Source organism: Talpa occidentalis, unplaced genomic scaffold, assembly GCF_014898055.3.
Source record: "Talpa occidentalis isolate TD23 unplaced genomic scaffold, MPIMG_talOcc4v2.1 talOcc4.3, whole genome shotgun sequence".
Lineage (NCBI taxonomy): Eukaryota > Metazoa > Chordata > Mammalia > Eulipotyphla > Talpidae > Talpa > Talpa occidentalis.
Window position 1 is genome coordinate 36,719,742 of NW_023603184.1, and position 14,816 is coordinate 36,734,557.

Here is a 14,816-nt window from a genome sequence, read left to right on the forward strand (position 1 = left end):
AAAAAGAGATATCCTCCTTCAGCTGGGGAAAAGAGTATCAAGACAGGTATCTCTGAGTTGACACAGTAGCCAGCTTTGAGGGACATACAGGAATAAGCCATCAAAGATTATAAGAGAAAAGAGGAAAAACTGTGCTATAGTCTAAAGGAGCAGCATGTGCAAAGCTGAGGCAGAGGTGAGAGGGGACAGCATGTTTAGGAAACTATTTGAAGGATTGATTGTTTTGTTGCTGTTGCTCCCTAGCTGGTCAAGGCAGGGTAGAGAACAACACAGGGGCGGAGCAACATTCTGAAAGGTGTGATGGAGTGGGATATGAAAAGGCTTAAAGGCAGGACATTCCCAGCGATATGTAAAATAAGCAACAGTAGTACAAGAATGAATGTAAGCAGGGAGAAGTAATAGGGTAGGTAATTACTCCAGTATTTAGCAAAGCAGATAGTAAATTTCTGGTGGATGCTGCAGCTTGTCCTTGAGCTTGACGCGATTGTGGCAGCAGGAAATGTGCTGGCTGAGAGAGTGAGGGTGTGCTCTGACATGAGGTGAGCGACACAGCAGGATTACAGACCTGTGAGAGCAGATTTTCAAGATTTAGAGCTTAGGAAATGAGTAGTATTTTTGTTTCATGAAGGTCACTCACGAATTCACAAATTGACCTATAAATATTTACTGAGGCCTTCTTTGTCCACATGTGCTTTAAGCAATAGGGATATAAAACAAGACATTTAGACATAGTATCCCTGAGATTTACAACTTGGAAGAGGCAAACTACCTTTTAAATAATCAAAGACTAGTGATTGTTGGAATTAAGTTGTAGAAATCAATACTTGAACTGCATCTACAAATTATGCTTTCCCTGTAAAGTAATATTCACAAACTTCTGGGATTAGGATGGTGAAATATTGGTTGCGTAGGGGAGGCATTATTCTGTCCAAGGCAAATGCATTTCCTGTAAAAGTTAACATATTTCTGATATAAATTTATTCTACTTGGAGCAGGATAGTGTCAGCAAAGTATTACTGGAAGAACTATATGAAAACTGGATTCTGCCAAAGAGTTAGATGGGAGAAAGAGGAGTAAAAGAAATGTATTTGTTTTAGAAATAACAATGCCTCCCTATCACCAAAGGATTTCAGTTTTTTTTAAGATTTATTTTTATTTGGGTTTTTTTTCCTGGTCCAGGAAAAAGACTAATTATAATAAAGAAAAAATCAAAATCAATAAGGAACTATAAACCAGAGACATACTACAGTTGGGGGCAGGGGGAGGAGTGATTTGAGTCAAAATAAGGGGGGTGGAATTGTATGGGGAATATAATCAAAATGAAAATACAAAATGCATTGTGCAAAAATGAAGGAAAAAAAGATTTATTTTTATTTACTTATGCATATAAGAACTGGAGTGTAGGCCAGAAGTGCAGGGGGGCTGTGAGAGGATTCACCAGAGACAGAGTGGGTGAAATTTAATAATTGAAATAAACTGCTAAGGGGAGCAGCAGGGAGACAGGAGTGGTCTTGCTCATGGTTTCAAATATCCATTCTTAAATTTTAATTCATCGTGGTAGATGTTTGTTCCAGAGGATAAGTTTTCTCAGCAGTGTTTCCAGAATTTACTTTTCAAGGCTTTTCTAGGTACTCCAAAATCTGGCTTACACATACTATTCAAAAATTAAAATTAAAAATAAAATTAAAATTAAAATTAAAAATTAAAAATTAAAATTAAAATAAAATTAAAATTAAAATTAAAATTAAAATTAAAATAAATAGAAATACTACATGACCCAGCAATTCATTCCTGGGAATTTATTCAAAGAACATGAAACCATCAACTCTAAAATCTATATATTCTACCGTGTTTGTTGCAGCACTATTTATAGCAGCTAGGACATCAAGACAACTGAAATGTCCTTTGATAGAAGTTTGGATGAGGAAAATGCACATCCACACTATGTAATTCAGCCATAAAAATGAAATGACACTATTTACAGTAAAATGGAAGAAACTCAATGGAATTATGTGTAGTAAAACATGTCAGAATGACAAGGGCGAATATTAGACATTTACACAGTGAAAAAATGGTATTTGATAAGAACTGAATTAGGTGTTAAGGATTAAATTTAGCATAAACTGGGTCAACTATCTAGGAATTTACACTCTGGTGATGGGAAGAATAAATCAATTAACTGAATAAAGTATGACAAGTTGAAGTGCACATACAACAAACAGCAGATACAAGAATGGCAGTCTGCCAATTTTAAAGGACAAAGGAAAGCTTCCTAGAAGAAGTAAAATCTAACATAATTCATGATTTAACAGAGAATAATAAATAATAACAAGTAAATAAATAAGATATACATGTGAATATACAATAACATCCTAGTTTATAAATATATGCTGACTAATTAAAAAGAGTCAATCAGAGATTATATAATCTCTCATCCCTAGTATTGTGAATGATTTTTGTTATTTTTTAACATCTTTCTGAAAGTTTATATGGTCACAAAGATTATTATATGTAATATATGACAATTCATAATCAGAGCAACCTCCAAGTACATTAAATACATTGTTTAAAATAACTGGAAAAGCCCACAGACCTTATTAACAACTACTATAGAGATGAAGTACACTGATGAAGTATTTTTAGCACTGAACAGGCATTTGTTATACAGCAATTACATTTTGAACCTGGTACAAAAGTACATTAGGAATAGTGAAAGATTAAACCACATATGGCAGACTGTTTTGATACTGAGCTTCAAAAAACTGAAAGAATGATTGTACATTTTTACAACTGTTCATCTAAAACTCTTGGAATTCAAAATGTTTCATACTTCAAAAGGCCCTACAACCCTTGAGTCATTGCTCTGTATTCCATCAGCTATGCTTCTAAAGGAAAATGTGTTAATATTCACTCTATGTTGAATAAATAATGGCCACAAATATATTCACATCAGTTCATGGTAGCTTTTGCTACTATTATATTTGGTGACTGAATGCAGGACATTTTTTTAAAAAATATTTTTCTAGGTGTTTTTAAATTTATGAATTGTGAATAAATTTAGGGATCTACAAAGGAAGACTTTTAGAAAAATCTTCCAAATAAGCAATTAAAGAGTGGTTGATATTTGGTGAGCACTAAGGAGGAAAAGTTGGACAGTTAGATTAGGGCGTGGTCTGGGGTGTTCATGTGGCCACAGGTTGATTTCAGGGTCAGAGTCTCCTTTGCTGTGTGATGCTGACCCTAGAAAATTGCTTCTTGGTTCCGTTCCATAGTTCTTTGTCTTCACCAGCTTTCTTGGGAGCTGTACAAATTCTCTCGCATCCCTAGGCACAGCAACATCAGCGCTCAAAAGCAACAATATTGAAAAATACTGTTTGGCATTTTTTATGATTCTGAAGTCCTCAGAGAATACCCTGCAACCTCATCTGGCATTTCCACCATATCACAATGCTGTGAGAGTTTTCTCTGCCCCACCCCTATTACTCAGATTTTTAGCTGACTTCACAAAGACTCTTACTCAATCTTTTCTTAAGGTGATTTTATTCTAGATTTAATAGCAAGCTGCTGATTAGGAAAGTTTTACTTCAATTTTTGTTCTAGAAAAAGTTATCTAGTTGTATTTTATCCTGTTGAAAGTGTTATAACCAAGAGATACTTGGCAGCAACAGAAAAATGGGAAATTGAAATAGGCAACACTGAGGTGTGGTATAATGTCCCACAAATGCACAAGCCAGGAGAGGTTCTGGATGCAATGCTGGCCTTGGAATCTGATAAACTGTTTTTTCCAACTGGATGGTCACACTATGGTTTTTTGCTTTTTTTTTTTGCCACAATAAATCTCTGTCACACATACTCTGTCCTTTGTTTAAGCAAAACTGGGAGATATCAAAAATACTTGAATATGTTATATAAGGAAATCATACAATTAATTTTAACTATAAAAGGGAATTTGGGCAAAGCAGAATCATGAAGTAGTCAGCACTTGAGCTCAAAAGAAAACCAAGGCAAACAATTCAGAGCTTGGTGCAGCATTGTCTCTGCCGAAAGTAAGCAGTTGATGCGGGGGGGGGGGAAGATGGTGACTCATATCAAAACACCTGCTTGATCCACTGTGCTCAGTCATGAATGATCCTGAGTAGAAATAAAGTTTCATAAATCTGTGTGTGAAAGAAAAATGAGGACAACTTCCCCACTGTCCTATCAACCCTATCCTGATGCTACTTCTTCACTAAGCATAGATCATTCATGTTCATAAAGGGGATCCAAATATTTCCTGTTAAAAAGTATGAAAGTCACCATGCAATTTTACATTGACCAGTGCACCAAGGAAGTTAACAGCGAAGCAGAAAACCCAAGAAACAAAGGCAAATGGGGGGAAATGAGACAGAGTAGACACCGAGAATGGCTTTGGAATCAGAATCAGACTGTATTAGACATCTAGAATACCTAGGCAATGGAGAAAATAAAATACAATGGGTAATTTTATATATCGGACCTATTGGCGATGTAACAAATGGTAGTAACAAATGTGAAAGTTTCACTTTTGCTAAGGAGAAAAATGATTAAAAGAGAAGATAGAATAATATTCCATTGTATATAATATTATTCAGCGATCAAAAAAGATAAATTCATGCCATTCGCAGCAACGTGGATGGAACTAGAAGGAATTATGCTCAGTGAAATAAGCCAGAAGGAAAAAGAAAAATATCGCATGGTTTCACTTATAGCAGGAATATAGGGGAACCCAATAAGACATCTGTGTAAAAAAAAAATAACAGTACAAAACACAACAAAGCAAAAATGGACAGTTATAAACCAGAGACATCCTGCAGGGGACGAGGTAGGAGAGGGATCAGAGGGAGGAAGGAGGAGCACTGGGGACTGAGGTGATGGTGCACGGGTGCACTGGGGAAGGAAACTCTATGGAGACTACACCTGAGGGGGTAGGGGGAAGCAAATACTGTTTAAAAATGAACAATGATGTAAAAAATTTAAAAAATTAATATTAATAAATAAACAAGAGAAGAGAGAGGTATAGGGAATGCATCTGCAAGGAAATGAGGCTCTCTAGAGGCCACTCTAGGAACTGAAACCAATGTGCAAAAATTTCCTGCAGTTTTAAATTAGAAAATTCTTATGAATGCCTTTGTGTACACATAGAACTTCCACTTACTATCTCAAGGAAATCTGCTCTGTTCCTGGGAAATTTGACCACAGAAATAAATGATTTGTTCAGCTGAATGCAAAAAAAAAATTTGTCATTTATTTATGATCTAAAAATTACCATTTTAAAGCAGAGAATCAAATTATTCAACTGGAATAAAATGACCTTACTGGGCTTTTTTTTTTTTTTTTTTGTGGGACCCTTGCCAGCAGCGAGGGAATGAACTGGCGCTGCAGAAGCTGCAGGCAGCCCAGCGCTCAACCGCTGCGCCACCAGGGGAGGCCCTTACTGGGCTTTTAATACGCATAGGGGTTCATATAATTGTTTGAAATGTTTCAGGGCTATATTCACAATTAATTTGGTTCTGAACTGTAGAATTTTTTTTTAAAAAAAGTTCTTTGATATGTTTAAGGGAAAATTAATTCACTTCTTCCTGCTCCTATAATTTAACTGGAACTCCCTTAGTAACCAAAATGCCTGAGGATCACATTGGCCCAAGTATTTTTCCTATATAAGTATAAGTTATGCACTGGCAATTTTTCTCCTTCAAAGAACCCTCCTTTAAGGCCCCTCACGTTGAGGCTCCCTGAATCCTTTTAGATCGAAGCAACTGAAACATAGCCTGACGAATGGTCCTGGTCTTCCAGCTGTAGATGATAGGGTTCAGGACAGGCGGTAAGAGCAAATAGATGTTGGCCAAAGTACTACAGACCACCCTCGGGGTGGTGCTGAGGAGGCGGTGCGTCAAAGACAGGCTGATCATCGGCACATAGAAAACAGTGACAGCGCAGATGTGACAGACACAAGTGTTGAAAGCTTTTTGTTGCTTCTTCCGGGCCACAGTGCTCAAGACAGTACGGAGAATCAGAACATAGGAGAAAAGAATAAACAGTAAGTCAGTGCCAGTTAAATAGAGCTGAAGAAACATACCTAAAAAACTACTGATCCAGGGGTTGGAATGTGTGTACTTGATGATATCTGGGTGGTAGCAAAATGGGTGGGAAAGCTCCTGGCCCCCGTGGAAGGAAACATTCTTCAAGGCTAGGTACATGAGAAAGATAAAAATCACTTGTCGTAGGCAGATGACCAGGCCAATCACCATGATTATCATGTCTGTGAGGACCGTGGCATACTTCAGTGGGTTACAGATGGCCATGAAGCGGTCAAAGGCCATGGCCGCCAGAACCGAGGACTCCAGGAAGGAGAAGACATGTACCAAGGACATCTGAATGAAGCACGCTTTAAAGCTGATCTCCCGGGCGTGAAACCAAAGGACCCCAAGCACGGTGGGGAGAGTCGAGCCAGTCAGACATAGATCGACGGCTGACAGCATGGAGATGAAGTAGTACATGGGCTTGTGGAGACCCCTCTCCATGCTGATGACAAACAAGATCATGCTGTTCCCCAGGAGGGCGATGGTGTAGAGACAGCAGACGGGATGGAGATCCAGACATGAGCAAGTTCCAGCCCAGGGAATGCAGTAAGGAGGAAGTTTGTGGAGGAAGATGTGGTGTTGTTGAAAAGTACCATCGTGGATGGAAGGCACACCTTGAAAAGAGAGATCAAAATGATGGCGCTCAGCATTTTGATCCTTTTATCATGTTTCTTCCCAAATCACACAATTATTTGTATTCAAAACCCCCAAACTAGAATCTCATACTTTTCTTGTTAAAACCCAGTCCTATTTTTCTTACTCTAGCCTCCTTCAATTTTTAGACTGATCCCCACTCTGCTGCCCAGTCTAATCCTGACTGGAAGTAGGAAATGTTCACAGACATATGTCATCCACATGCACACACTCCAGCAAAACAATCACCACCGTAATTATAACTAATGGGTCTTTGTATTAAGTCTGCAGGTTATAGAAATTGCTCCTAAAGTAAGGGAGAAGCACATAACAGCCACTGGGCACCAGGCTCTAAGATGTGCCTTCTGGAAGCTGGATTGGGATATTGTATCCAAAGATGTCCCTGTAGCTGAATCATCAGCTACCTGCTCCTGCTAGGCTCCATTAGAAATCTCCTTTTCTTATCAAGCTTTCTTATCCCTGTTCTGTAATGGGATCAATCCTATAATACCTCCCTTTTCCACTCCACAGCTGTATGGAACTTAGATCCATTCTGTGCTCTATTTCTGCATCTCTGTATAGTTTTCTACCTTAGCTGAAATAACCAGGCCTTATACACCATTTTCTCCATCTTATACCTTGGAGTACATGTTTCTACTCCTTACCATGGATACCAACCATGCAGATTTAACTTACTCACTATGGGTAAACTGCCCTAATGAATTCTCTGAGAAATTCCAAGCAGTATTTTGGAATACATGGTTTCAGGTATCCTAACCTAAGATAATAGGTGAACCTAGACAAGACGCCTGTGTAAAAGGCCTGGCAGACATGGGGCAATGTGGTCTTGCAGAAAGCACAACTGGAATGGAAGTAAGAACTAAGAAGTTAAAGGGAGTTACTAAGGGATAGACAGGCTGAGGTGGCATCACAAGTTGGAATATCAAGTAATTCTCCAGAGGAGAAAGAAGGCCAGAGAACCCAGAATGAAGACTTGCTGGGGAGCTTGGAGGCCTCCCGGCCTCATGGCCCCCCAGCACCCCTGCCTGCTGTGTACCTGGTTGCTGTACTACATGTAAATGCTCAATAAAAGCCTGAGAAAGCCACCGAGGGCTCCAGGACTCTCCTTTACCTGTCTGCTCCAATCATAGACAACCTGCCCTGTGTCTTCCTGCCACTACACAGACCCTGCCAGTTGCTATTATAAGGATAAATATGAGGGTTTCTTAGATGTTTTCTCCCCCTCCTCCAGTGGACTGATGACAGACATAATCATTTGTTGCTTTAAAGGAAAAAGGATTAATTATTTTTTTCTGCTATAATATGTATCATTATTACACTTCACATGTCTAAGATTTGGTTGGCAAAGAACAGAAGAATCAGGGAACCTAGTGCCAAATGATATATGGATTGCAAACATGCTGAATTAAATCAACTACCCAGACACTGACTGACTTGGTTAATACTAGGTATTGTGTTGATGGACAGGGAGGCAGAAACGAGTAAAGAACAGTTTTTACATTCAAAACTCTCTGAACCTGCAGGAATTGAATGTGAGCAGTCAAGGGAAATTATTAATAGAGGACTACATAGGAAATGAGGGAAAACTATATAAATAGACAAGATGACACCATTTCTGAAGTTTCTGTTTCATTCTCTCCTTCTCAGCCTGTCTAAGCCCATATATTAGGAGTGAAACTACTTCTCTATGATAACCATCAAGGAATCTCTCTCTACAACACAAAATCTCTCAATTTATTGACCCTTTTCCAACAGTACTTTACACATGCTTTTAATAGCACTGAAATTCTACTGTTTGATCATATTTCTGTCTCCCTCTAGAATGCTGGATATCTGGGAATATGTCTTTCTTTATACTTTCTCCATAGACAAGCACAGTGATTAGAACATGATAAAACTCAATCTAATCTGATGTATTAATGGGTAGGGAAATAAATGATAGGACATAGAGAGATGAATAAGGACTAAATGAGAGGTATAGATGAAAGTTAAATCTTGAGGGAAGGATGAGCCAGAGGAAAATCATTTTGTTAGACACCAGAGAGCCTCGGAGAGAGGTAACCCTCACTCACTGATTGGCAGGGGGGAAAAAAGAGAGTAGGTTAAGACAAATGGGAAATAATTAAGATTCTTTGTAAATGTCAGACATTTTTGATAGTCATTTTATACATAACTTTGTATAATCCCAGGAAATTTGATACAGATATTTTTCTCCTATTTTAAAGAAAGGAAATGGGTACAGCAAGGTAAGATATTATATCAAATGTAAAACAGATAGACTCCAAATCCAAAACCAGATTGATTAACTACATTGTCTGTTACTTTTTCCTGAGTCATAGACTAACAGAGAAAGAAGTCAGGCTGATGAGACAGTGGAGAGCCGGGCAGTATAAATTCCTTCTTTAAAAACACAAGATTTGCATATTTTATATTAAATATCTATATGATTTAGAGACAGGATGGAGATGAGAAATAAGTAAAAGAGATAATGTCCTCATGCCTTGTTTAAAAAGAATATTTGTAGAGTCAATCCATGTTTATTTTAAAATGTGTTAATGTCTATATATATTTGTAATCTGTGTGTCTCCTTGGGCTGGCATAGGCAGAGATGTGTTTAGGGATGGAAGAGTTATTGATAGATAAGATACTCATAAAGCAGACACTAGGCAGCTTCGGTTCTTGGAATTGTAGCTCATAAAGGACAAAAATGTGTAATGGATGATGTGATAGGGTAGGAGCAGAGGAGACAATAATTCATTTTGCAGCTAAATTATTGTTTCCTATGAAATGCACATATGTTTACAGGAGAAGGAGCAGAGGGCCTTTAGTCTTGGTCCAGAAAACCCAAACTCTCTGGAGCCAATTATAGGATAAAGTTCAATGCTCCAGGTTTTCTCTGTACTACCCACTAACGAGAATAGTCTAGTGTTCTTTGTCTTTGTGTCCCCATCTGTCTGCCCAGGAAGAAGGTAACATACATCAATTCATATACGGAAAACTAGATTAAATGACTTGAATAATATCTGGCCAACTCAATCACTTAATGACCCAAAGGACAACATCTCTACTTTCTTACATTAATAATAGTATAGGCCCACCCTCTTAATTCATCAACCTCTACTTTCTGTTCCTTTGTCAACATAGAAATTTATTCTTTATACAGTTTGGAGCCTGCTCTAAGAGTTCCAGTTCATGTTTACCTGAAACATTCCTTCTGCTTCTAAATTTCTACACCACTTACTGTTTGGACCTTTCATTTGATTCTTAACAATTAGGTGGAGCTGACGTTGGTAATTTATATAGTCTGGGGCTGTCTCTTTTGTCTGCCTGGGGTCTAAGTCCTTAATGGTTGGGGCTTACAGGTTTTTTCCTCTATTTAGCTACTAAGTTAGAACAAAGCTTCAATTAGTAAAGTTGACAGGAAGAGCGGTCTGAGTCCTATCTTTTCTTATTTTTCTTACTTCCATTCCTTCCTGTCCTACACCCCTTATCTCGACTTCTTCCTGGCTCCACTGGACTCCTCCATTTTGTTACCCCATCTTATTTGTAGCTTCCATTATTCATTTCTCCCTTCCCTCCATCTCTAGAATTCTTCATTCTTAAATCCATTTCCCTGTGTCCACTACCCAGCTATGAAATCTTCTTACCTGCTCACATCAGCAATAAACACCATCTCATGCTCTTCAATCCCATCACAGAGCAAGGATAAAACCATTTTCCAATGATTGGGACTTTATAGGCAGCTTAGTAGAATCACCTGACAACAGTGAGCTATCTTGATTAGTGAGTGTTTGGCTGTAGTTAAGAGTTATGGGACCCATATGATTATACGCCTTTATAATAACTCCAATACATCTCTCAAACACAGCTTCAAACCCTGCTCCCAGGTCTTAGCAAAGCCCATGAATCAGGAGCTGTAAGCAGAGCCTTGACCCTGGGGGCTGACAATAATGGGTACCTTTATAAACTTCCTGACTGGATCAGATACTACCTACATTTCTCTTCACCTTGCCTTAGGCTATAGATTCTCAGCAGGGGAGCTCCCTGAATGTCAGAGCAGGATCAGGAAAGTGCAAAATCATCCCTCTTGTTAGGGGGGAAAGATGTCCTGAGCTAATTCCATACAGGCTTTGTGGACTCCACCCCCACGCCAGACCAAAGCCATCAGGACATTGGGAAAGACAAATCCCATCACCACCAAAGGGAAGGTTGCTGGGACCTGAGGGTGGAATTAAGCAGCCAGGTTTGGTATAAAAGCCAGACACATGGGCCTAGGGAAAGCTGCCCAAATTCTGAGCTTTTTTAATTGAAACTTATAACCAGATATTTCAAGGTTTAGAAGATCAGAAAATCTTGCAGAGATCAGAAAATTCTTGCAAAGATGGGGGTTGGATCCATAGAAATGATGCCTCCTGGCCCAGGCAGACTGGAGTGGGAGGAGCCGTTAGCAGGAGTAGGACACCCCAGAGCAGGGCAACAGCAGAGAAAGGCAGTGACCACTGCAGTCCCACCGGACTGGCCCAGAGGCTGCTCCTGCAACATGTGTCTATGCATTGAGGAAAACACGGAGGGTTGTTAAAACTTCCCTATCTATTGAGAGCATAATCTTCTGGGAGTTTTTGCAATGCCATAAAACTTGAAGTTTGCCTTTCTTTGGCGTTAGTGATTTGCCTAGAGACACCTTTTTCTCACTGTCAACTCAGCTTCTTCACAAGACCAGACCAGCTGTGCCTTTACTCTTTGCCTAATAAACTGTCTCAATCGATTGCCTAGGTTAGTCAACTTTCAGAGTCTTAGAATATTGTGTTATTGTTGTATTTATCCAGGTTTACACATTTTTTTCTTTCCTTTCCTTCTTTCCCTTTTTTATTGTTTGTTTTTTTTTTTTTTTGTAATAAGGATTCACCAACCTCTTTCGTTGAAGTGAGCAGAAATTCCTCTTTTGCTAGTGATTTCTTTCTTCTTTAGAGTGTCTTGTGTTAAAAGGAAACAAAGAAATGAGACAAATGGTGGCAATTTCTTTTTTTTGATAAAAAACATGACATTATGTTGGATGCTGATAATCAAGTAAAAGAGTAAAATTTCATGAAAAAAATGGTAAAAATATTGTTGAATTAGTGTTCCAAAGCAGACATAGGGAAAAGATATATAGTACAAAACCGGAAAGATTGCTTTCCGGTTACAAAGAGGCATGCATATTTCATTTAGTTTACATAAGGTAACAGAGAAATCACTTTTAGTGATGAGTATCAATTTTAGTGAGCAAGAAAATGTGTTTTGGGGCATTGGATATTGTTTTCTGACTGTTTTGGTTTTCATAATGAAGTAAAATGCAGTCATCAATAAAAAAATAGGATTTGAGCAAGAGGTAAAGGAGTAGAAATTTTGTTAAGAGTGATTGCTTGCAAACATTAATGGAGGACATAAGGTCTTTGGTAATAAATTTAAAGTGAGACTATTGACAAGATTGTGATATTTTCTGTAGTCAAATGTACTGTATAAATGCAGATAAAAAGCAAAGGGAATAACTGGATTTAACCATTAAAAGTCATTTAGTAGAAAATAACAAGGAAATGTTGAAAGAACAGGAAGTTTAGACTTTCTCTAAAATCAAACAGCTGAAGAGTTAAAATTGATCTCAAGTAAGATGTAGCTGACTTCACAGACTCTGGTCTTTCTGAACTGTGTCATTTTGGGTATGGAGACTTTGAAAAGTTGGGCTTCAAATAGTATAAAATTCTGATTGTTAGAAAAATATAGAAGTCCTCCAGCGCTTATGCTAGAGGTAACATCCATTTCCAAAAGTAGGAATGAAGTAAGTCCTGATGTCTTCAGAGGAGTCAAGTCACCAGTTAAGCACTCAGAAGGTCAGTTCAAGTTCCTCTTGTCTCTGAAAGGACTCCAGGGAGACTGATGAGCAACTGCACTCTTACAAGAAACTCCTTGATGCAAGTACTTGTACATTAACTCCTTACCTTCATGACTAACTGTACTTAAAGAATATTTAAAAAATAAAAACTCATTTGGATGTAGATAGATATAGCTATAAATACAAATGATAGAGATGGAGATGATATAGTCAGTTCCCAGAGTAGGTCACACCAAAATGTACCAGCCAGCACACTGATTTTTTTTAATGTGTGTATATATAGATATATATACACATACACATTCATATGTGTGTGTGTGTATATATATATATATATATATATATATACTTTTTTGCATAGAAGAACTGGGGCATAGGCCAGAGGAGTGGGGCATGAGAGAATTTACCAGAGTGGGAGCAAAACAGGTGGATCTACTGAAATACACCATTGAGGGTAGCATCAGGTAGGGGAGAGCTCTTCTGTGCATATGGGTTAGCTCCTAGGCCAGGAATCAAACTCAGGTTTTGGTGGTAATAGACCTGAGACTTAACCCCTAGGCCACCAGGGAGGCCCCCACACTGATTATTTTAAACAGAAGTTGCTTGAGAAACAGCCAAAGCAAAAATTTCTCTGATCCCCTCTGTCTTATTAAAATCAGGAAATAAATTTCTTTGTGACAATGTTACATGTATTAATGATATAATTCTACCTGGCCCAGATATTATATATATTGACATTGTATGACCACTGATAAAGAAACTCTTAAAAGGCAAAGAGATTAAAAATTTCACTCTGTCTAAAGGTCCCACCTAAATTAAAATTCACAGGTGTTACTAATAATACACCTCTAAAAAAAATATGCAAAATTAAGCCAATTTGACATGCTACTGACTTTCCCTTCAAGTAAAAATCATGATTTTTTAAACTTGTTAGGAGAATTCCTCCCACTCTGACTAACCCATTTTATCTATCTCCTGTGATACAGATGGAGTCTAATGTTCCAGGCACAGGAATTCTGCCTGGGTGAGCTTTGGTCAAGAAACGATGTGTAATATATAAACATATAAATAAAAAAAAGAAACAAATTGATTTGTGACCTGACACATTCATCTGGGAATATGCAAGATGCTCTCCCTCAAAGGGTCACTGGCATTATCAAGTGAGATAACAGGCAAAAAGTTCTGGTATTGTGACTTTTACTTAATGGATAGACCGTAAGTACAAGTTATTTTATCTTCTTCCATTCGATATTCTTGGATGCATAGTTTCACAGCACTTCACAGTTTACAAATAATTGTACCAATATGATAAAATTTAATTTCATAACAGCACTGAATACCAAGTGGTAATATTTCCATTTTCAATATAAAGAAATTGTAATTAAGAAAAGCTCAGAGGAAAAAAAATAATAAAAGGTCTAGAATACTCAGTGCTACCCACGGAAGAGCTAAGCTTCATCCCTAACCTTTTGATCCCAAGTTATACAACACAAGTGGCCCATGCTCAGTTGTATACATTTATAGTCTTAATCCTAAAATTTGATCACTTCTCTGATTCATATTTTAATAATGTATTATCCCCAGGTGTTCTTTTATTATCAAATGAGAGCAGTTTATTTCTCCTGTATTAGACTAATGAAAGCTATTCCTAACTCTGGAGCTAGAACGTTAAATTAATTTAATAGCTTTAATTTAAAAGGCATATAACTTATGGCCTAGTTCTGTTCAAATGAGTTATTAAACATGGAATTAGCAATAGTCCCTCCCTTTATCTTTTCTATGGCAACTCATAAATTCAGTGTTACAGGACAGTACATGATATAGGTCCTATGAGATGTCATTCTAGCTACACTATGTAAAGGACAATTTGGCCCAGAAGGAAAGTGTGCTGTGAGAGCAGAAAAATATCTCCTTGCTCAATTCAAACCCACAAGGGAAATGTGACAAAATAGAAACTTTATTTCTTATAGTCACGACCGACCTTTTAGAAACTAGATGCTTTCCCTCTCAAAGTGCTGGGCCTTACCCCTCTACAATAATCTTAGACCGAACAAATATCTGGATGATCTTCCTTCCTATCTCCTATGGGGTTGAGCACAGGGGTATGAGGAGATAAGCATTAGCCATGGGGGCATGCATCAGTAGGGAGAGGTGCTTTCCAAAGCGATGAATGACAGACACCCTGATGTGTGTTG

General features: G+C 38.0%; 1 protein-coding gene across 1 annotated transcript; it reads right to left on the bottom strand.

Annotated features, from left to right (window-relative positions):
* Positions 1–5,735: 5,735 nt before the first annotated feature.
* On the bottom strand, positions 5,736–10,420 carry LOC119255021 (olfactory receptor 51T1-like). The gene is given in 3 exon segments (XM_037522041.1): positions 5,736–6,604; positions 6,607–6,712; positions 10,400–10,420. Coding segments are annotated over 2 exon segments (957 nt in total). The 5' UTR covers positions 6,695–6,712; positions 10,400–10,420.
* Between the last annotated feature and the right edge of the window lie 4,396 nt (positions 10,421–14,816).